The 24,812-nt window shown below is 35.3% G+C and overlaps 1 protein-coding gene across 17 annotated transcripts in view; it reads right to left on the reverse strand.

Annotated features, from left to right (window-relative positions):
- The window catches only part of nrxn3a (neurexin 3a), a 231,977-nt gene that overhangs the window by 137,467 nt on the left and 69,698 nt on the right, over window positions 1-24,812 (reverse strand). For 13 of the 17 annotated variants that reach the window (XM_026286067.1, XM_026286074.1, XM_026286076.1 and 10 more), the window contains 4 exons: window positions 20,226-20,664; window positions 17,597-17,980; window positions 3,760-3,963; window positions 1,018-1,044 (listed from right to left, as the gene is read on the reverse strand). In XM_026286067.1, the coding sequence (XP_026141852.1) occupies window positions 1,018-1,044; window positions 3,760-3,963; window positions 17,597-17,980; window positions 20,226-20,664 (1,054 nt within the window). The remainder of the gene's footprint in view (window positions 1-1,017; window positions 1,045-3,759; window positions 3,964-17,596; window positions 17,981-20,225; window positions 20,665-24,812) is intronic. The other 4 variants (XM_026286077.1, XM_026286080.1, XM_026286083.1 and 1 more) reach the window with 1 other exon arrangement.

Below are 24,812 nucleotides of genomic sequence, written 5' to 3' on the forward strand. Positions count from 1 at the left end.
CATAATATATACTGTGTGTGTGTATTTATATATACATAATATACCCAGAACACACATATTATGCAAACAAAAACGTATTTTGTATGCGATGAATACATATAAAATGTTTCTTAATATGATATCACCTTTATAGTTTATATCAATCTAATTATTGTCATTGAGAGAATTCAAGACCTATTTTTGAGTAAAAGCTGTGTTTTTTGCCAAAACTGTATAAATAATTTCTTTACTAACAGTAAAATTATCCAAAAAAGTGAAGTAACTAAATGGCACTTTACTGAACAAAGTAATTTCTATATTCTTAGAAGGAAAATTCCAAGAACTTCAGGTAACAAGTGAACTAGATTTGGGTCTTTAGCATCATTTTTGTTTTAAGAATTGTGTATTACGCCATACATTAATGAGCTTAAAATACATTTCTGTAGTTTACTTAAAATACAACCAACCCAGTCAACATGACAAAACCATATTGCATCATATCATAAGAATATGCTGAAATTAGATGCCATTGTAAAAAAATGTAACATTAGTGATTTTATGTTCTCTGTATGCGAATGTATTACAATTTATTTCTAGGAAAAAAGTTGATATGTGGTGACTTTAAACGCTATACAAACCTGATGGCAAACCTGTTTCTAAATACAATAATTTACCATAACATGTATTTCTGCATGCCCAATAATATTTCATATTAATACATGCACTACTTTAATCGTATTTACTACATTAAAAATAGGCAGTTTAATAGTTACCATACAAATCAAGACCTTTCTATAAAAGATGCTGATAGGGTAGGAAATAGATTGACATTACAGCTAAATTACAGGCCATCAAAAACAAGCCATGATTATTAAGTCACCACCAGTTATAATTGTGGTAATCGTGACTGGAGAGATGCATCAACTGACCCTTTCACAAGGCGCAAACTCTCCTTGACTAAATGGAGGAAAAGGCACAAGACATTCTTTTCAACAAGAGAATCATTAGGAACAAAATGAAACTTGAGTGTTAACTTACTGGAGTTACAGTTTATCCTGATACAGTCTAGATGGGGGAAAATAAGTGACAGATGAAATTGCATCCTTCAAGGTTACAGCTGCAGACATCCAAAAACAATAATTCCACCCTTCCGGGGACGTCCACATGCAAAGAGGCGGCCATTTTTTTTAGTATTATTAATGAAAGCATTATAATTTCATGAAAAGTCACTGGATTAACTGCAACCGTCAAAGAATTAGATGTGTCAATGAATAAAATACTTTTTATGATTATTTTGCAGCTAAAAACAAATAATTGCTTTGTAAGCACTGTTTATTTTATAAAATTATAAAATGGCCACTTGGAGCTCACCAACCACAAAGACTGTTCAACCCAGAACGTTATTTTATTTGATTAAAATGATGCTTTTAATTCTCAGACCTATCTGAGAATCCTGCTCCAAAGAAATCACACCAGCTCATTAGCTAAACACGCTTTAACAGCTTACATACATTTAGCAAGAAGTTGGTGTTAGGGCATTTTTCTTGAATACGGATCTATAATATGCCATCAGTATTTTGATGGCATCATGCTCTGGGTTGGGCTCTGTGTGGCTGGATTTACCATGTGTCGTCAACCGCAACAGAAAAGTGGGAGCAAACAGCCGCGATCCAATAAGCACCAGCACCATGCAGTGGCCTCTGTACCTCCAGCTAGATCTTCCTGAGATCTGACCATTCAAATGAGCCCTTAATATACTACAATCTCTAACATATTAATAATTGTTTGCAAACGTATAGTTGTAGAGTTCTGCGTTGTCCTAAAAGTAAAACAACCTTGTATTTTGGAAGCTAGGGCTGTCCTGAGCCTACGTCTAATGATATGTATACAGATGTATACAGTGGTGTTTTATGTCTGACAGTCTGTCTAATAATTACAGATGATTTCTCTGTATATGCAGTCATATGACAGTACGTTTACAGTGTGTGGGCAATGTTTGTGTCTACTGTGGTTGAGCTGTCACAGACGATCAGTCCAACTGTCAAACCTCAGGCTGTTTCCTGCAGTGAGGTGTGAGTTGTGTCACTTCCTTTAATGACGACACTGTGACTTAATGATCAGTTAGTGTCTTATCTCTCGTGTAAAGGTAATGGTGTCTGATTGAGGATTGAGAGGTGCTACCAGCTGCAGGTGAAGCTGAGAGCTCTGTTCTCGGGCTGTTTGCCGACCGGGCCGCAGGCTAAGGGCCTTTGAAGGGGTGAATACCATCTTTTGACAAAGCATGGAGAATGTGTCTCAGAGAACTGGACAGTGAGGGAGAGGTGACAGTGGTTAAAAGGAAATGATGTAACGGAAAGGAAATACCAACCAAAGCACAAGTGTGGTACGAATGGAACCAACTGAGACAGAACATGAGGTTTGTCAGAAAAGAGTTACTGAAGACATTGTCAAGTAGAAAAAGATGACAGGAATCAGTGTTAAGTTGACAATCAGAAAGTCACAACACTTGGATTGTAATCATAAAATGGAATTACCCATCATTTCAAAAGTCGACATTAAATAAAAAAATGCTATGCTTTTATGCAGTGCTGTGACTGTCTCAAAGGAGTTTTTGTCTTCACTATGACAATGATCATGGTTAATATATTACAAAAATGCACCCAACATTGTGTCAGTTAGGCCTGGGCAGTATGATGGTACAATATATGTGATAGAAATTAAGCATTAACTTTATACCGCAATAGACACATCCACTTTGAAATTAGAAATAAGACTGTTGCGTGTTATTTACAGTTGAGCCAAATGGAGAAATTTGTAGAAGCCAGTCCCAAAAGATACAAAATATAAAATTGCATAGATTAATTATGGCTAAATCAATAAAGAATTCAAATGATGTGCAATAATAATGTGAGCTTCCAGTATAATAATGTGAGTTGCTATCCGCCCCTTACCATATTTGGAAACACACAATGTCTCAGCAACAATATTACAAGTTACACCTTCTTTCTTTGCGTATACATTTGGGCTGTGTTATGCATATCTTCCAACATTGTGACATAGATTTGTGGGGGCATGTTTGAATGAGGCATTTTAGGAAGGTGTGGTTGAGTCTTAACTTTTAGAAAGAATATCTCTTTGGGTTTGAGACTTTACTGATCGTATCTATGAACTATCAGCTTGTAACACTCCAAAGAGAAAGGAAAACATGAAATCATGTCATATGACCCCTGTAATCAGAATTAAGAGTTGAAAACATGTTATACATCTTATAACTGCATTCGATTTCATTACAATATTTCATGTTTTTACCTGAATGATATAATGCAGCCAATGCTCCTCATATTCCTTTGGTTGTTAACAAATTTATTATTTGTTTGTTTTGCAAATTTATTTGCATCCATGAAGTTCAGAATAAAAGTATGAAGTACTATTTTTTAACTTTTCATATATATATATAACTATATTGTGATATATATGATTATATTAGCCTACTTGTACAGTGATTTAATATCATACCACCCACCCCTAACATCAATTAGTAGCCAAAATTAGAATTTACCGTCAATTACTTTAAGAAAACAATCAATTCAAACTGAAAACAATCAAATGTGTGGTGAACCATGCAAATGACGAAAAACAATAAAACAACATCTTAATATATCTTATTAATGAATGTAATAATGATGGAGGCAGGGGAGGGTGGGGCTGGAATGATGGACAGATAGGGAGAGAGAAAAAGAAGAAGCACTGCGTCCTGAAGAAGGGGGTTTTATACAATACCTAAGTTGACCGTGAGTTTGACGCGACTGCCGTCCAGCTCTAGCCGAAGAGTGTCGGCAGAGTCGCGTGAGGTGGTGGCCATGAGCAGGCCATATGCCCGCTGAGACATGAAGCGAAGGGACACGTCCTCCGCTTCAGTGTGCATCACAGTAGGCATCACCACTTTCATGTACATGCTCCCGTCATAGCTCAAGATGGACGCCTCTGTGGACAAAAGAACACAAGATTTAGACATGTTATAACTAAAAACTTTTGCATTTTTTGGACTTTCAGTTTAGGAAATGTCAAATAGTATCCATAAACAATCCTAACAACTAACAAAACATAACAACACAACATAAACCAAAAGTCTGCACGTTCAAGACAATGGCCTGCAAAAATTGCAATCATCTTCTTGAGGTAATGCATGACTAAAACAAAGCACACAGAGTTAACACAATCTGCACGAGCCCCCCACATGTTTCTATTAACTGGCTCAACAGGTAAATGAACATATCTCTCCTGCCACTGGAAACGTTGAAGGCATTTGCACTTTTCAGCAAGTCAGACACACTGCTAGGACGGGACTGATGACCTTTCTTCCCAGTGTCAGCCTCTGACTCTCATTCAATGTCATTCAAAGAAAGACATAAATCATAGCTAGTAGGCCACATAAAATCTCACTTCAAGCGTAACATTTTTTGAAATAATTCTGCAGCACAACAATATATATTTTGTTACAATGGTCAATGAAAGTCAAAATAACTTTGCTTCAGGAAGAAAAACTAATATAATACTACCCTTCAGATATCTTTACTTAATAGAAATTAATGCTTTTATTCAGCAAGGGTTCATTAAACTGATAAGAAGAGACAGTAAAGACTTTTCATAATGTTATAAAAGAGTTCTCTTTCTAATAAACACTGTTCAATCTCAACTCAAGGAATCCTGAAAAAACTAACATTGATAATACCAAGATACATTTCATGAACATTAAATTGTTCCTCACAATGTTAAAACCAAACCTAAGACCTTCATCTAATAATGGAGAAATTTGGAGTGGCTCGGTTACAGTATTTGCTCACAATAATTCTGTCTAAGATCACTTTATAAAAGATATATATAGTAGACTTTAGTAAATCATAAAATGCAAATATATTGATCACGCATTTCAAGAGAAGATCAACAACAGATGCTCATTTAATCCTGAGCTGTGAAAACTCCATCCTGAACACATGCATCCTAAATATCGATGCATAGAAACCGCTGACAAACTCTACAATTACACAGTGATCAATATGTTATCATGTGCAATTAGTTGCTTTTCAATCTTTCCCTGCGGCCCCCGCCGATTTTCATTTTACACCCGGCATGCTAAGTAGAGAGAGGGAGAGAGAATTCGAGGTTGTGCTGCCATCAGTGAAGACAGCGAGAAGAGAAACAGATAAGTGGGACTAACCTCCAGACAGTATCTGACGATTAACTCTGAGTGAAAGCAAATCAAAATTATTTTGTATCAACGTTATTGAGCAGCGGGCTGATGCGAGTGGACAGAAACATGCGGTGGAGAATGTGACGAGAGTGACGGGGGAATAAGGCACCGGAGATCTTCAGAGGGTGGCAGTGTTTCTCAATAAGGGGCCGATGTTACACAACAGCATACGGCAGCCATCTTAAGAGACTCACTTATGAGATTTGATACACTGCTGTTTCCTCTCAAAGCATCTCATAAATCCGTCTCAGGACACGTGAGGGCACTCATTCACTGTATTTACCTGTAAAACGTGATCGTCTTTCTCTCTTTTAGATTTGTAGGCTGGGATGATTAATGCAGATCATATGGCTGTATAAAAATGTGGTACACATCTGACATTTTGGTATATTAATTAAGCCCTGCTTTTGTTTTCCTGTGTAAATAATGAACACAGAACTTATTCAATCACATGCCCGAATGAAACGCGGTTCATGAAAGTCAAATGAGCTGCAAGAAGCATTACTCGTGGGAGAGGCTAATGCAATAAATAAAGGGCTTTAACTGACATTCCATCTGACTAATTGATGACTGAATAGATGGAATGTTTAATCAGAATGTTTTTTTCTCCCTTTCTATGCTGCATCTGAACTTTTGGATATCTATTATCTTTCACAAACTGATCTTTCAGACATTTTATGCATTTGAGCATTCATGCACATTCAAGGGGATATGCAAGTCAGATTTCAAGCAGTGTCCTGCAGTATGACATGCTATACTCCAGCCAAAAACATTTTTGTAATTACTTCATTATTATTATGGATGCTGTTTTTACTTCATATTTTTTTGAGAGCCCCAAAAAATGGTTGGTCTGGGAACGCCCCGTCATGTGATGTTTCTCATTTTTACGAGAAAGTTTCTTATTATTTCGAGAAAGTTTCTCGTTATTACCAGATGTTATGAAAAAGTTTCTCATTATTTCACAAAGATTTCTCATTACGTATGATATTTTTCCTCTGAATATTATATTAATACATAATTATCAGCAAGTGTCTTATAAAAATGTTGAGAAAATATCTTATTATTATGTCTTAAAGAATTATATATTTTTTTCAAAGTGGAGACAATGGGCTTCAATAATTTACTGTAAGTGAACTGGAGCAAAAAAAAAAGCAAGCATTATACGTTAAAAAATAATAATTGCACGAAAATAATTTATAAATATACATTAGCATCTACTTATGAGGTCCAAAAGGACTCTTGTCAAACATACATACACACATACATACATAAATAAAGGTAGAGGGTTTACTTTGAAACTCTTTTCGATCAGAAATTGCTTATACATTTGACAAATATGTATAGTAATATGCATCAAAATAAAAATCTGAAGTAGAAATAAATAGTATTTTCTTGTACCTGTTCAACTTCTATTTTGAAATAAAAATAATTATAATTTCTATAATTTTCCATTTATATAAACTTCTTGTGACTGGCACATTTGTGTTATTAAAAAATAAGGCACTTTGTGTAAATGCATTTGTGTTTATTTATTTTCATCAAGTTACAGGCCTTGCTTGAGGCACCGGTAACACATTTTTGTCATAACATTTCGATTAACCCAGATGGGATAGCGCTCTGGAATACAAATGTATTGATTTAGCTTCTAATATTGAGTGAGCACAGGCTGGTTAATTAAGGTGTATCTCTGATATGATCTATCATCATCATCTATGCGGCACAGAAGGATCAAACTGACCTGTTCTGAGCTCTGTCTCAATGACATAATGAGAGAAACATCAGGCATAAAAGGCAATCAATGTTCATTAAACTGTCAGTCTTCCTACTGCTCACCAGCAGACGACAAACTCTAAACTGAAGATGACAGGGACATTAATGCAGACAGCAATTCAACCTTCAATCTCTCCTGTGAGACCGAGACGTGCAGAGACCGTTTGGTAAGCAGAGCAGATGTTACCGCTGTCTTAAGCTGTCCAGTTAGACTCTTAACCTTCATCAGCTCCTGTGGTGCCACATGCTGGAAATTAAGATGGCAAGAGAGAGATTTTTGATAGGTCAGCTGTTGCAGTGCAGCTTCCATTTGCCCAGTTTAGATTTTAGGCAATTCCTGATTGAATTTCATCCATTGTATGAGTATGACTAATAATTATGATAATAATAACCAATTCACTAAAGTAAGGTTGCAAAAATATAAATTCCTCAGGCCATCCAAGATGTAGATGAGTTTGTTTCTTCGTTGGATTTGAAGACATTTAACATTACATCACTTGCTCACCTATGGATCCTCTGCAGGTAATGTTTGTAAGCTACTAGTTTGTAAGAAACAAATCCATCATAAAGACGCTCTTAACTTCAAACCATTGCTTCTGGATAAAATCCAAGTTTTTTTATCCGCAACATAGCATTCTTTAGTGAAAAAGTTGTCTCATCTGAATCAGGAGAGAAATATGCCCAGATCAAGCACTGTTCATGAGCAAAAACATTTATAGAGGACAACAGGGGATAGACTTTTCAATGGAGGAAGCATTATGTAATCAATAAGGCACGAGAGGCCGTGCTGTATCGTGAACAAATCATATAAATCCACTTCACCTCGTGCCTAACAGTATCCTTCAGTCGTGATTTATTCACAATACAGCACGGCCTTGAGTACCTTATTGCTTTTAAAAATTGTCATCGCACAATAAAAACTGTATGTATTGAAATGTTACTTTTTCGAGGCAAGTTAATTAGCGATGCCTTAGAATTTGATGCCTTAGAATTGATTGTTTATGTTGCTAAGGGTGGTTTCTAAGGGTGTTGCTCAATGATACACAGAACCGTAGGGAGAAGCCGTCATAGCCATGCTGTATCATTAATAAAACACAGCTGCTGACCAATCAGAACAAAGGAATGTAACTAACTGTTTCCTAATTTGGATTATTACCTTGCATTTTAGCCAGAAGCAACAATATGTGAGCAATAATTTTGGAATCATGTCCATTACTTGTTGATTGGCACCCATTCATTGCAGGGTTGGCACCCATTCATTGCAGAGGATTCAATGGTGAGTAAGTGATGTAATGTAAATTTCTCACATTGCATTCTATTTCTTGAGTGCGAGTAAATTTTCTGCAAATTTAAACTATTATTTAGTTAATGTTAACTAAACAATCAGAATAATATAGTGTTAAAAAAAAAATCTGCTTTGGTAGTACCTAAGACAATAAATTTAGTTTAAAAAAAGATTAGGAATCACCAACCAATACAGAAACTTTTTTTTATTTTTTATTATGGAAAACATAGCTGTCCTGATCGCAGGAAGTGACACACCTCACCCTAATATTCCCTTCTTCTGTGAATGAAAATAATGACGTGAAAACTGAACTAAAACATTTAACTGAAGCCAAATCATTCAGGAAATTGTTCAGCGCATGTTTGTAATGAAACAGACTTGCAGGTGGCCAAACGGCCACATACGCATGTTAAATAATGCGTCACAGGTGTGCAGTCTATTTTGTAGAGAAGCAAATACCCGAATGATGCTAATTGCAGTCTCTAACAAGAGTGAGAGAGACATGTGATTTTAAGTCACTGCATAATCACATATGATTATACATTAAACTGAGTCACTTTCAATGAGCATTATTATAAGGGAGAAAACAGCACAACTGCTCAACAATCATAAGGCCTAAATGTGACTATAATGACTTACAGGCCATTTATTTGAAGCAGTGTTATTTTACATAAGATGATTTGCCTGAAATATCATAAAGAGGGGTTTGGAAATATATTTTGAAGTCTGAATAACAACATTAATCTGTTATCTTACTTAAATGAGGAAATACTGTATAATGCTTAACATTTAAATATAATTCATATTAGAAATGAAACGCATTATTATGCAAAGCTTCAAAAAAGACAAATATCCAGAAAACAGCACTGTCCTTAAAATGTCCTCTATCTCTAGTGGTTGACAATCACAGAGACTTTAACATTTCCTTTCTGTGCCACTAGATGGCAGCAGATGCCTTATAATCACAACACATGTAAACTCAATATATTGCAGTTTTTTTTAAATGGTTGCACAACAATTAATGTCAAACAAAGGTAAATACAGATAATTAAAAGTTCTTCTGCATGGATATGGCACAAAATGAACAAATTTAAAGAACCCATGCCGCCTGTGAATAAATAATTGCAAGTTTATTATGCATCCTCCAAAACCACTTAAAAGTCTAAATCAGTTTTCATGCTCTGGTCCGTTCTAAAAGATGGTTGAAACCCTGAAGGGAGTTTCTGACATCCACAGCTGCCATAAATAGAAGATCGTAGCTATACTGCAGCAACAATTTGAATAATTTAGATCCACCCTTAAAAAAAAGGAGAGGTGGACCAAATACAATATAGCCACATCCTCCTCCACGTGCTGCCCTCTCTGCTCCTCCCAACGCAGACACAAAAGGATTTACTCCGTTCTGTTTCAGCCACGATTGTGGAAGCAGCTTGCGAACCGCTCTCTTCTGCTCTCATTTAGCTTCAGAGCTGGATTAGAAACGGTTCAATAACTCTCCTGCACCTGAAAATAAACTGTTTTCAACCGCAGAGCCGCACCGCTTACAACAGACCCACAAGCCCTCCATGAATCCCTCTCTTCCTCGGTTTCTTATTTCATTGTAGCTAGAGAATAGCAGGGATAGGCCAAAATAAAAATCACAAATCAGTTTAATATTTATTATTCCTCCCAATTAAATGGAGAGCTAATAAAGACTTTAATTTAAATACAATGTACTGCATACTTTTCTCACCTGTCTCTAGAATTTTGGATAAGATTTTAATGTCACAAACTCAGTCTGCAATCAAAAAGTGAGATTTCAATATGCAAAAAATGCATACATATACATTCATACATACATATATATATATATATATATACACACACACACACACACACACACACACACACACACACACACACAAAAGGGCTGTACATTATGGGCACATATGCTAACTGCTATGCTAGTTCCCATATTTCTTGTCTTTCTCTTGCTCACTCTATCTCTATGCTTCCCTACTGTGCTCTCATTCCTTGACTTTCGTGGCTATATTATATTTTTTATTCATCGACAATTCATAAAGGTTTTTGAGGCTACCAACACCTGCGATCTGAAAAATTCAGCAGGTCTATGGGTGACTTTTAAGAGCATGTTAGGTGGATAATCGTGGGCCATCACCTCATGCTCCTCTAACAAGCTGTGACGGAGGGGCAGACAGAGACCTTGGCTCCTGTGTGCCTCCATGCATGGAGAAGAGGAAGAGAAAAAAACCACACTGATGTAAAATGAGATACTATGGGATGTGAATGCTCAATAATGACTAGTTTACTTGGTGTCAGCTTGAATTTTCTGTGTGATATAACACTATTTAAATACTCAGTGCTATTCAGTGAACTGAGAGCTTATACATAATCAAAAGTCTGTCTATGTGACATTATCAGCGTAAAGTGTACTGCACGATGCAGCATTTTCTGAAAAAGAACTACAATAACCGATTCCTGACTGACATGTAAAGAGACCAACCATAGTTTGTGAAGAAAAATTGTGAAAACTAAAAGTGAAAAGAAAAAAAAATAGTGCACAAAATGACTAGTTTAGAACTGGCAATTGTGAGAGATATATAAAAAAGTTATCTAAAAGTAAAAGAAAATGTAAACATATTCTAACAAGATATAAACTTGAATTAAAATTGCACACAAAAAAAAACTATACTACTGTGTATATTTATATAAATATACTATACTACATTTTGCAGTTCGAACCTTATCTGACTTGTGAGACTGTCTGAATATACAAAATATTACATATATGGATATACGGTATATATCCTTTGGTTGTTTAAATGAAAAATGCAGATATTCTGTTCCACAGTCTGCTCATTTCAATAATTATTCAAGTCTGCATGACAAGTGCTCAGAGACAATCACTGCGATTAGCTCAAAGCTACAGAAATTCATGTTATTCCGCCACACTACTATTAATGAGATAAAGTGCATAAATAAATTCAATTTCGTTTTTTTGAGTTTCTACTCAGCTGAGTGTTTATGTATTTATAAACCCATTGTCTGTTTGTACAGCTAGTACAGTACAAATATCTTAAGTGCTAATGCATTAACAGAACATTTTTAATTTTCAGCCTAAAATGATAAAAAGGTACAATACTTCATAGCCTACCTATCTGATGGTCTTTATTAAAGTGAACATGGCCAGAGTAGGCTCATGGCAGACTTTATTATAAGATATTTAGTGATTCTAATTAATTCATTCCAGCTCACCGTTTTGATTAGTCATGGACTCTCAGAAACGAGTCTTAATCCTGATCAGTACCAGAGGAGTTCATTGCAATCTACTGAATAATTCATCAAAATGCTTTTAAAACCTGAAATGGCTTCTAAACAATTCATCATAATATTCACGTCTGATTATAAAAATTTCCCCACTGCAAAAAACACGTCAGAACCTAATGAGCTTTATCAATAGTTCAACACTCTATGATTAAAGAGATTCAGATGCCTCCATCAGTCATCGTGGGTCAGCTGTTGCAATGCATTATGGGATTGTCTTTTCTGTGAAGCTATGCTATGCTGCCTTAGAAGAATCATAATTATGCTACCCACCTTTTAAAACAGCCTTTCACTGACAATATAAGCTGACAGCTACCATAAAACAGCTATGAAAATAGTCCATATACTATAAAACAGGAATATATTCTAACAAAAAACTGAACGCAAGAATAGAGTGAGAAAGGGAAAATAGAGAGCAAGGGAGAATGGGGAAAGTCTCGAAATATCCAATATCCACAACTGTCAAGCAAAGCAATGCTATCTCCCATTTCCTCCGGCAGCGGCAGAGACCCCCTCTCCCCTTCTTGATGGAATGGCATGTTTTGTACCCTCATGTTGAACACTTTCTATTGATGGGGTCTGATATGTCAACACACCAATGCATCTCGTAAAGGAACAAATCGTTTTTACCCCGTTCTAAATAAAGGGCTACACAACAGCAGACACAAAGTTACCTTTCACTTCCGTCTGGATGAGCTTGTGTACCGTGGCCAAATGAATGCTGTTGTTAGTGCTGCACTGATTGGCTATTCAGCATGATTAGAGACTTTTCAAAGAGAGGTGAATGATAGGGAGGGAAAATCTGCAGAATATGAGCTGATTTCCTGAAGCTGTGAAATCAGGCAGATTGCTGGGGATGGAGAGGAAAGGGATGAGGGAAGATAACAAGGCCTTGGGACCACGGGGACGGCACGTTTTGATCGACTGTTGTGAAATCATAAACTGACTTGTTTACCCCTAAGACCTGACTTTAGTGTTGATCCATACCCTCAATCCTCAGTCCAAATTGTGAGTGTGGACCCATATCTGTGCAGTAGTGATGGCATGAGTACACTACAAAGAGCACAGCGATCAAAATATAAATAAAAACAATTATTAATAAATAAATAATACATTTGTAATTGTATCTATATTTTTTTTTATATAAAATAATCTTTAAATAAATAATTAATAATAAAAAATTCTCATTAATTTAACACTTTATATAAATGAATAGTTTTTTTATATATATTTCAATAAAATAAGTGTTTGTGTGAGATTAATTAAAAGAATCAGTTCACGCACACAAAATACAAATTCAAAAATAAAATCCAACAAATTAAACTTTTATTTTACAACTATTTTTTTTTTACTTAAAATATATTTAAAAAAGACGCAATCCCGCTCACTATCAATACTTGCTTAATGAAAACTTATATAGCAAGTATTGATAGTGTGCGGGATTGCATCTTTTTATAATTTGGATTCAACGGTGTTGTAGATATATTAAAAAGTAACTCAAGAATACCAGACCCTGAAAAAAAAAAAAACATATATCATGGAACAGTAAAAGACATCCGAGATTTAAAAAATGTTAACAAAAAATTTAATTAAAAATAAATACATAATTCACATCTATCTCAATGCCACATTGTACTTCTCTGTAAAAATAAAACAGTATTTTTGTTTGTGGATTAACACATTTGTAGCTGCATGAATAAATTGCATGGATCTAGATCTTTTTAAATTCTGTGTGTTTTGTCTTGTGAATTTTGCCATGCAATGTTATACACCAATCATTGTGCATTTTACAAAGGTCCCTCCCCCTCATAATCTCAAAGAGAATGAAACAGAGAGACAGAGAGAGAAATGAAGGCAATCAAAAGAAAAGACAACCTGAGGAAAGAGTAAAATCATTGACATAATTACCCAGATTAGGCTGGAAAGAGTAATTGCAAGATAAACCCTCCCGGGTGTCATCTCGATGTGCTCTTTGTGGCTTAATCAGAGACACTACAGTATCAAATCAATATATGATAAAAACGTAAAACAGTATGTGCTAAACCAGGAAAGCTACCAAGGGAACCTGCAGTTTGTGTTCTAAAGTTCTACACTAATCACCCAGGCCTCCGTGACACATGGGCTTCACCACGGTCAAGCCTGGGAGAAATATAGTATTAACAAAGATAGAAAAAAAAAAATCCCCAGAATGTGAGTAAACTCAGTTGTGATTATATTTGAGTGTTGTTAAGGGACCGTGGCCCTAGCATTCGGTGCACTCTCAGGTGATTTAAGGGCCATGGCTGTGAGGTCCACTTTTGCTCTCTGAGCCCCCCAGGCCGGCATAGATGACCTTCACACTGCCTGAATCAATAGCAATTAACTCGAGCACTATAGCCAGTGGTGCTTAGTAAAAAAAAGTTCCCAGTACAACTTGGCCTGTTTGTAAACTAAAAAAACACACACACACACACACACACACACATACACACACACAAAACCTCATGTTAAACCATGCATATGAACAAAATATCTGAGCCAATTATCAACATATCAGCTCATCCCACAATCATCCGATCTCGTTATTTAATTTAGCATTACTGAGGCATGACCTGTCGAGGTACTTTTGAAATGATCAGGGCCGTTTGAACAGAAATGAGGTTTTGCATTTATTAACCAAACAAACTCATTTTCTACATTAATGACTGAAGGAATTAACGTGCAAAACGAGATCTCCGCACTAAATTGGCAAGGCACATCAGACGATACGGTAAAATGAGTTCAATTACTGCATGAAAACAGGTTTTACCTGTTTACACGGTATTAACTTTATTCTACTGTGAGCTATAACAGTACTGCAGTTTTCAAGTTGGGAAGCTAAAGGAAAACATTTGAATCCATCATTCAGATATATAAAATACTAAATCTCTTAATACAAAACAGATTGCTACAGTATGATAATTGGCTTGGAGTTATACTGTACCTTCCTGTGCAAAGAAGGCATTTATTAAGTTGCTTAACATTTTTTAATTACATTTGTATGAAATTATGAACTACAAATACTAATAAGCAATAAATGGGACTTCGCTATATTGTGTAAATTAGTTGCATACAGCACACACAAAAAAAGATGCAAAATTGTAATACTGTGTAAAACTGCACAGTGTTAAATTAGAATTCTTGCTTTATGAAGAATACAGCGCTTTATTCATCTCTTTCACTTATCAAAAATGTCGTTTTCTAAAGTCATATGCAGTATATACAGTGATGTTGTGTGTAATGTTAAGAATAAGATATGAAATGACCTCGAGGGGTCCTAGCTGCATAATGGACTTAATAACTCAGAAAAGAGGATTCAGTTATTTCAGACTCCAGCTTGCCTTTGTTTGAGCACATTCATATTCCTATTCATGTAAATTTCTATACAGGCTTTTATATAATATAAAGATGGTATTTTGTTTATATTTATAATATTTAGATGATAGAGCAAGGAGCATCTGAAATAATATCATATGTAGAATTGTATAATATCAATCAGCCTTCAGAAATGCAAAACACTTGGTGTCCTATCATGAGAAATCATTACTTTATCAAATAAAATATTTTCTCATTGCATGACCTCTGTATTGAATGTTTTGAATTTCTACTGTCAATGAATCAGCAGTTGCTCTTCCAAACCTGAAATTTCCAAGCACATGGTCACATTTCCTCAATCTGGAAAAAAGAGGTGTTTGTTGGGGTTGAAATGCTGAGCGTGCATTAGAGAAAATCTGAAGTATATGTGTACTGACAGGAAGACAGCGTGGTCTGTGACAGCAGCCAGTTGTCTGGCCCGAGCAGCAGCTACAGGCTTCTATGGAGCAGATAATTGATCTGGACAAATATCAGGTAGTAGGGTGTGCACTCTTAGCAGAGTATTGGTTTAGAGTTATAACACTTATAGCACAAAAAAAAAACTAAAATACTGGACCTGACTGTGTAGTTTAGCAGAACTATTAGACATCTGACTATCGGTATAAAGTCTCTGGTCTGTTTACTGGCCAAGTTAAGAGCTAGTTGAATCAGGGTGCACAGATTTTACCAGGAATTTCTTTTGTGTTTCCTATACAGTTTAGCTAAGCAGCTTAGCAAGCCTCACTAATAATTACAATGTGCTCTTTTAGGTGTTAAGGCTGTCTAGTCATTTCAGTGTTTAGATATTAGTTCAGACATGAGCCATGCAAATGCACAGTCCAGGTCCACATGGATGTGAGTGTGTGTGTGTGACACTTAGAAAGCTGACTAATTTGCCATGTGGCATAAGTGTAGTTGAATTAAGATGTTTAGACACACTTCTAGTTAGTATCAGAATACCTCTCATACTTGTTCTTATCATAAACTCACATATAATGCATGATGACACTCGGTCTAATGCCCTTGCAGATGATTATGACTGACATTCATGGCAAATGAACGTGCAGGAGGTTAATTTACAATATGTATCTCTAGCAATGGAGTGTTAAACTGCTGCATTTGACTTAAAAAAAAAAATCAAAAACACAGCACAAGGGCAGAAAAAGATATCATAACATTTCCTCTGACAATACAAAAACAATTGATGTCAATGTTTGCTATGTCCTCTTGAGACTCATTTTTGTTCTCAATGGGGAACATGAGCCTATAATATTAAAAATTTGTTTTATTTGATTATATTATTTAGATTGTAAATTCTCATCTATTTGCATTGAACTTTACATTTATATGTCAGACATTTTTTTTCTGCAAAGACCTAAATGACAAAAATCACAAGCAGTTTATCATAAAGGTGCCAACAATAATAGCTTTATAACAGTACAGAAGCTATTTTTTTTATTAATAAATTTAGTCTAAATAAGCTACATTGGTAATATTGTTGTCAAATTTTATTGGTGATTTGATATGTTATAAATGTTATCTTGACAAACAGTTAAGGAGATCTAGTTGCATAACTGTAAACAGCAAGTCTACACCTTAAAATAAAGGTTCTGTATTGCTATTGTTGGTTCCATGGATACCCATGAATTGCACAAAAGGTTCTTTATATATACGTTATTTTCATATATACTTCATATCTACTTCTATTACAAATGTGATTATCTAAATGTTAATATGTCAAAATATATGGACAGAGTATTTTCATATATACGTCATATCTACTTCTATTACAAATGTGATTATCTAAATATGTTAATATGTCTAAATATATAGACAGAGTAATTTTCATATATACTTCATATCTACTTCTATTACAAATGTGATTATCTAAATATGTGAATATGTCTAAATATATAGACAGAGTAAAAAAAAAAGTTTACCAATGGTTTCTTGTAATATAATACAAATGAATGAAGCACAACAGAGAAAGCAGCTTTCATGGCAACATAATAAGCAACTTGCTTTGCTTAGTGTTCACAGACACACTGGAAGTCCCTCTATTACCTGGTTACCTGGAACCCCTGCGTTCTGTCCCATATGGAGCCCTTCAAACATGCAGCCAACACAGACTTGAGCAAAAGATCCACAACCAATGTCCCGTCATCTACCAAAACCACTCTACTTCATTTTTCATGCAAATATAAATATTTGTGCCTATGACACTGGAAGATCTGTACTTTATGAACGGCGGGCCTTTTTCCAAGGTATGACATCATCACGGGTTTGGCTCAGCCGCACTCCCCGAACCCCGGAGAACATCAGCTTCCATACAGCAACGCGCTGAGATATTAATGAGCTTATAGTTTAACTGATTATGTGAGAGCTAATCCGCTGTTTACAAACAGCAGCAGATGGGATTTTACAGGTGAGAAGCTAAACAAACTGGCGTGACGGTGATTGTAAATGCTCATTTTTTCTAATTCAAATGTTGCGATTGAAATGAAACCCGCCTTTCGGGTTTCTTCTAAAACAAAGCATAAAAATTAATTTTGGGAAACTGGGCCTGTTAGGGTAATATGAACAAATAAAGGTAAAGGTAAAGGCAGTGAACTCACCCCTCTCACATGTACGGGACCAGTAACCGGTGCCTGTGCAGTCACAGATAAAGCGATTCCACCCTTCTTTGCACATGCCTTTGTTCTTGCACGGATAGCTGTCGCACTGTTTGCCTGACACCTTGTTGCAGGAAGGTTTGATGCCTGCACCGTTCTGGTCCGCAGCGATTTGCCTGATGTCCTTACTGCGACCATCAATGAACAGGTCGCGAATGCATCCCACATAGCCGTAGTTTAACATGGCAGTCCATAGTTCGGTGGGAAGGATAAGACCGGCCCGGGTATCGGGGAGGCCGCCCAAGTACATGTCCCCCTCCAGGTCCAAGATCTCATTTTCACCACTGGCAGTGAATGGAGTGCGGCGGCTGTTAACAGATATGGTGCCTGGGAAGGATTAAGAGAAACCAAGATTATATGAGCCATAAAATATATTCACACAGTTATTGTTAGTTGTCTAGTAATGTTACAGTAAGTTTTTTGCAATTTAGGTTGGTGCGTTTAACCCCCTAAAATGTCCCCAAAAGTAATCCCACAAAATTCAAAAATCATATATGTTAATTGAAATACAGCTGCATTAAAATTTTTATATATTATCTGTCTGTCTGTCTGTTGCGTTTTTTAAACTAGCATCTGTTACCAAATGTATGATAAATTGCTTGTGATTTTTCTCATTTATTATTTAGGGTTAAAAATGTCTTATAATAAAAGGAAAACTAAATAAAATATAAATAGATCTGAATTTTAAGAACAATTTGATTATAAGCTACTGAATAAAAAAAAAGCTAGTTCAGATTATTATTAAATACTATAATAGTATGGAAACACACACACACACACACACACACACACACACACACACACACACATATATATGTATATATATATATATATATTATTATATATATATATATATATATATATAATATATATATATATATTATTATTATTATTATTATTTTATGTGGATAGAGTTAACTCTTATAAAGTCTAAATAAACTCTAGACAAACTAAAGTACTGTTAATCACTGCATTGCATAATCCAGCAGGGTTCACACTACAGCAGTCCTCTGTCTATCCTGTCCGCAAGAGACAAAGATAGGGATGGAAAGACTATCCACAGAGTAAGTGATGGAGGGAGTGGGGGGCTACACGAAGATTATTTTCTATTTATGACCTCATGGAGAGTGTGTGAATCTTGTAAATCGGCGTCCCTCATACAGACACACAGATGTAAACAATGCATCCCATGTGGCGATCCAGGGATCAATGGGAATAATCTCTCCAGAACTGACACCAGTCCAGTCAGCCACATGGCTCTGTCTAAAACTTCTCATTATTGATATCCTACAAGACCTCCCAAGGGCCCTGTGCTATGAAGTGATATGGAGTAGTCGTCGATCGATTCTGAAACAGAGTGCCAGAGATTCAAGGGCAATGAAAGAAAGAAAGAGGTGAAGAAGGGAACAGAGAAAGATAGAGGGGATAAAACCTAATAGAAAGTTCTGTCAAAGTAAAAGTGAAATGAAATGAAAATGTCAGCCTGCTTTGGACCAAGTCCATTATTGGTGACTAACCACAGTGCTTTTTGTTTAAAGCTGTTATCTTTGGGCTGCAGAGCTTAACGCCTATGGAAAACACACAAGCAATTACAGTATCCGACCGATTTAATAATGAAACAAAGTGGGAGTTCTTCATGTGCTCAGTTAAAAATTGGTTTTACAATGAGATACAATTTATGGGCAATGTCTTTATCTCTTAAGAGCATATTTCCCACATGGAAATCGATTTTAAAGACTTTTTCCTTGAATTGCATTTATAAATGTAAATCATTTCTTTCACAAATTGGATGTACAAAGCCATTCTCAACCCTGTCTCTTACAGTACCTTTAGGTCTATTTCATAAGATAAACGAAGCAACAGCACAACCACAACAGTGGGTTTGCTTTGTGCTTATAACACATTGTTTTCCTAACATAAATATTATGGAGTGATTTTAGGTTACTATATTGAATATTTCCATTATTAGCAAGTTTAGCAACCATTAATTATTCAGCAATGTACAAAAAAAAATAGGCTTAGCACAAAAACACTAATTATACCTACAGTACATTATTCCTACACTACACTGTAATACTGTAACCTGATAACATAAGCAACAAAAGCTAAATAAATATATTATTTTCATTTTTAAATTAGTAATAACAGTAATAATATATATATATATATATATATATATATATATATATATATATATATATATATATATATATTATATATATATATATATATATATATATATATATATATATATATATATATATATATATATATATATATTTATAATTAATGTTTTACTTTAGATTTGTATTAAGGAATACTAATTAAAAACTATCAAATGTGCCAAAAATAGCTTTACTGCAGTACAAATTAGTGCAAAAGCTAGTTAAAAAATAAGAATTTTAAACATTCAATAAAATATTTAAAGTACATAAAATTATACACAATAACAAAACGACCGGATTTAAAAAAAAAAAAAAAAAAAAAAGATCAAAGGCATTTATTAAATGTTTTCAGCATGGAATAAAGAATGCACTTAAGTGTGTATTCGTCTATGAATCCACACACTGACCTGATCTTCCATCTCGTTGGATGTCCACATGATACCAGGCCCCGTCGTTCACCTTGTTCTGTGTGGCTTTCACTTTGATAGTCCCAGAGCCCATGTCCAGCAGCAGGTACAAACTTCCATCCAGAAGCTCTACTGCAAAAAAGTCCACTTTTGTGTTCTTTTGACTGCGGGCGTCCTTTCTTTCCTGCGGTTTCCCGTGGGTGAAGAGAATAAGGCCGTTTGGTTCAGTGGTACGGAAGTCGAAGGAGATGGAGCCCATGCGTTTGGTGTTCCACTTGGGTAGGCTGATGTAGGCCTCGGGTGTCTCGAATGAGATGGGGTCCAGGGTGGCCACGTTCTCGCACTTAAACACCACATCTCCCTGGATCTTCATTTTGGGATCCACAATGCGGGCGAGCCGGGAGAGCTCCAGCCGGATGTCATTGTTTTTGTAAACAACCTGTGCAGATGTAAGAAAAGAATCACTCAGTGATGATGATTTATGAGATATCTTTATCTGGCTTTCGAAGATAATGAATATGAATATGCAAATCCTTTTTTTTTTGCTTGATACTAAATAGAGAAACAAGGTGACTTTATTCAAATATGACCTGTGATAATACCAATAGGCCAGGCCACTGCCTGCAAATGACTGTCTCTCAGTGGTAATTGACTCGGGCTGGTGGTGGGTCTGGTTTTCTTGATAAATATGGTAATGGGATGACAAAGCTGCAATGGCACTTTCTGCCACAAAAGCTCTGAGGAAGCAAGTCCTGCCTCCTGCATGCTTCCCAAATCTGACATTGTGCTCTGGGTCCTAGAGCCTGTTAGTTAAAGCCAAGACAACAGCCATATGCTCTGAGCAAGTGCTTAGTTTTATTAGGGCTTGACGTTTACTTTTATCCAATGCATATGTGCTCTTAAATTGAAATAATGATTTTTTTCTAATAAAGGGATACAAGGAGATATTTAAAAGCAAAATGATTGTTTAAAATGAGTTAAATATTTCTAGTTAATTATTTAACCTTTTTAAATAATGTGGGACTTCTATTTATAAACAAGTCCTCAGTACATCGGGACTCTTATTTTGGAATTCTTTTACTATTGACAGCTATTTAAAAAGACGAGGGAGACAAAATTAACCATCTACAGCATATTGTAATATGCAAACTAACTAAATACTGCCATAATTCGTCAGCTGTAGATCATAAGCAATTTATTGATATAAATGTGCAGTATTCTGAAATCGTGAGCCTTTAGAACACGCAACAGTGCCAAAATTTTACTTTTAAATGTGCAGGGCTCATATTTATTAATGAAATTCTAGCCTAAATAATCACACTAAGCTGTTTCGTGATTCCTTTTTCCATCCCAAAATTTAAGAGCTTTTAAAATAATAATTAAGACATTTGTTACCATTTAAGACATTTAAACCTTTTTATGACCTTACATTAAATAAAACACCATGGGGAATTTTTTTCATTTCTTTTTTTCACACACATGCTCTAAAACACATTTTACAGTTGTAGTAAAATATAAGACTTTTTATGACCTTACATTTCATAAAACTCAGCAGAGACTTTTTTATATTATTTTCATTCACGTTCCCAAATATATATATATATATATATATATATATATATACACACAGTTTACACACATCTATTTTTAGTCACAAATGCAAGTGGCTATTTTTTGCTAATTAATATGGTTGATATTTCTCTGCCATACTAATTTTGCACGGTCTGACCATACATTACATTTTATAGAGATTAAACGGGTGTAGAGCGCACTGTACCTGCAAACACCCCAGAAATTTGCTGGTGTGTGAAATTGCCTGCTTTAGCTAATATCTCCTGAATAAATAAATCTTTTTTGGGTGTACATTTTTAGAACATCATGCTGTTTCTGAGAGCAAGCAATCGACACAAAAGCTCCAGCCCTGATATTCCAGTTAATCCTGGACACTGCGGTGTGTAAATCAAACATCCTCTCAGGTTCAGGGAGGGCAAAGCGGAATGGAAGGATTGTCTTCTGCTTCTGCAGAAAAGCCACTGAGATTTCCAGGCTTTTCTCCTCTGCTGTGTTTCTTATCTGATAGATCATAAATATCATTCTCCCTGAGGGGGATCCATTTCTCAGACAAAGCCATACATTGGTTCCTCACATCTCGTACAAACATCGTCATTTTTCTCCACAAGACTAAAACGGCGAGCTTCAGTCTTTCATTGTTCTTTCAAAAACAGTATTTCACCTCTATAAACCATCATGGTGTTATCTGATAGATTGACGTACACTGGCCCTGTTAAAACTCTAACATCATGAAGGAAAGAATTAGAGAAATTTAAAGCTGTTATTGCATTGTTGTCTAGAAACTGGAGACTATATTATAGAATTCCATGTAGGCTATGAAATACTGGCATGATGGTACATGTACTGTATAGACTGTTTTCTTAAACGTTATCAACTGGAAATTAGAGTTACACACACAGAAACAATATAATACAGAAAAGGTTTTTATTTTTTTATGTAATTTTTTTTCATGTAATACAATTTAAATGACTGGGGTCAGTAAGTATGTTTGTTATCAAATATATTTAAAAGAAGACCTTTATGCTCATCAAAGCTGCATTTATTTTACTAAAATAAAATAACAACAGCAATACTGTAAAATATTATACTAATTTAAAAATTACAGTATCCTATTTGAATATATTAAAACATTTGTAATGTACACCTATGATGGTAAAGCTAATTTTTCAGCAGCCAAGTTGTTACATTATGCTGTACATCAAGTAGAACACATCATAACATCATATAATCTCTGAATAAAGGATTATGGGAATAGAGAAAGAGATTGTGTGCTACCCACAGACTCCTTGTAAGCATCTCAGAGTCCCAAATATAACCTTGGGGACTTTAACATGACTGAAAACGTTCAGACATTGGTTAGACAATGATTGCTGTTATTTGTAACGTTATCATTTCAATTGAACCTGTCTGGTGCATTTTTCATCACCTAAATCAAGTTTCATCTTGCAAATTGTTCACAACACTAGGGGCAGCCACAGTGTCTAACACAAATTGATACTCTGCAATTTGGTCCGTTCTGTGGCATTGTCATTTTGATGCGCTCAGGCGGCTCGTGAAATGTCAGACTGTTAATTCAGCTGATGAGCCGCTCAGAGCTGTGAAATATCCGCACCCTTCTCCGAGTCTTGATTCTGTGACCGAGCTTGCAAATCATATTTCAGTTGTCCAAACTGTTAAATCTCTTTGCAGAAATATTATTTAATTGCATTAACTGACTTTTGGAGCGAGGTGCAAACCATAGGGGAAAACAACATATGTCACTCAAACTAAATAGAAATATATATATATATATATATATATATATATATATATATATATATATATATATATATATATATATATATATATATATATATATATATATAGTTTCCCTGGGAGAAAACTTGAATAGAGCACCCATAGAAATCTGACATTTTAATATAATGCCAGGGATTTATCTAACAACAACTGGTATGTAGTTTGCAGGAAAAGCAAGCAAGCTGAGACATAATCTATAGACAGACATGAGAAGACTCCAAGAATCTGTCTGAGTGGAGCTATCTCGGCTTTATGGATTTGGCCGTGAGGGAACGTAAGGATTGACTGGTTCCAGACACAGAAAGAAATTTGTTTGAGTGTGTGGATGGACTAAAAATTTCATCAGGTTGTTATCTTGCCTTGCAGACTCTGAAATAAACTGGAAAAAGTGAAACAAAAAAGGATGGATAGAGTGACGTTTCTTATGTAAGTCTTTGTTGTACAGCTACGCTATTTACAACCAGAGAAGCCACATATTCTTCCTAAGGCTTTTGTTTTAGAAAAAAAAAGAAAAAAAGTTTGTCCCACTTTACATTAAGCAGCTTATATTAAACTTCTACTGTATGTACTTGCATCAAAAAATAAATACATTGTACCAGTGCTGCCCTAGACTTAAAATTTTTTGGTCGACTAGTAGCTCATTTGCAGCATTAGTCGACTAATCGCACGTTTATTAATAAACCATTTAAATAACAATAATGAGCCTTCAATTGCCTACATAGCCTAAGCACTCAATTGCACGCATAAGCTTGCCACAGCACAGTGACAGAAGAATTACTGATTATGAATGTGTCATAGAAAAACACTAAGGAGGCTACATTAAGATTTTAATAATTCATTGATAAACTAGTGCTTTCTTTGTTTTCTGAAAGATTGCTTGCTCTCAAGAGATGATGTCTGCGACACTGATTCGGTGCCTACATTTGTCCTGCAGTGAGCGCCATTGTTCAGCCTCCTCTTTCCGCAAAGACTCCTGAAAAGCGTACAGTACAATTTTCTATGTTAACATTAAGCGGTCATGTAACGTTGCTGCTACTTACATATTTTTCAGATGATAAGCCATATTTGAGGTTCAGCGACTAAGTAATTAAAAAAATGTCGACCAAGTTTTTTCTGGTCAACTAATGGTTAGTCGACTATTAGGGGGAAGCCCTACATACTTATTGAGTTCATATTGTATTACAAAACACATTTACTGATAGATTTGCTGACAGATTT

This window comes from Carassius auratus, chromosome 17, assembly GCF_003368295.1.
Source record: "Carassius auratus strain Wakin chromosome 17, ASM336829v1, whole genome shotgun sequence".
Lineage (NCBI taxonomy): Eukaryota > Metazoa > Chordata > Actinopteri > Cypriniformes > Cyprinidae > Carassius > Carassius auratus.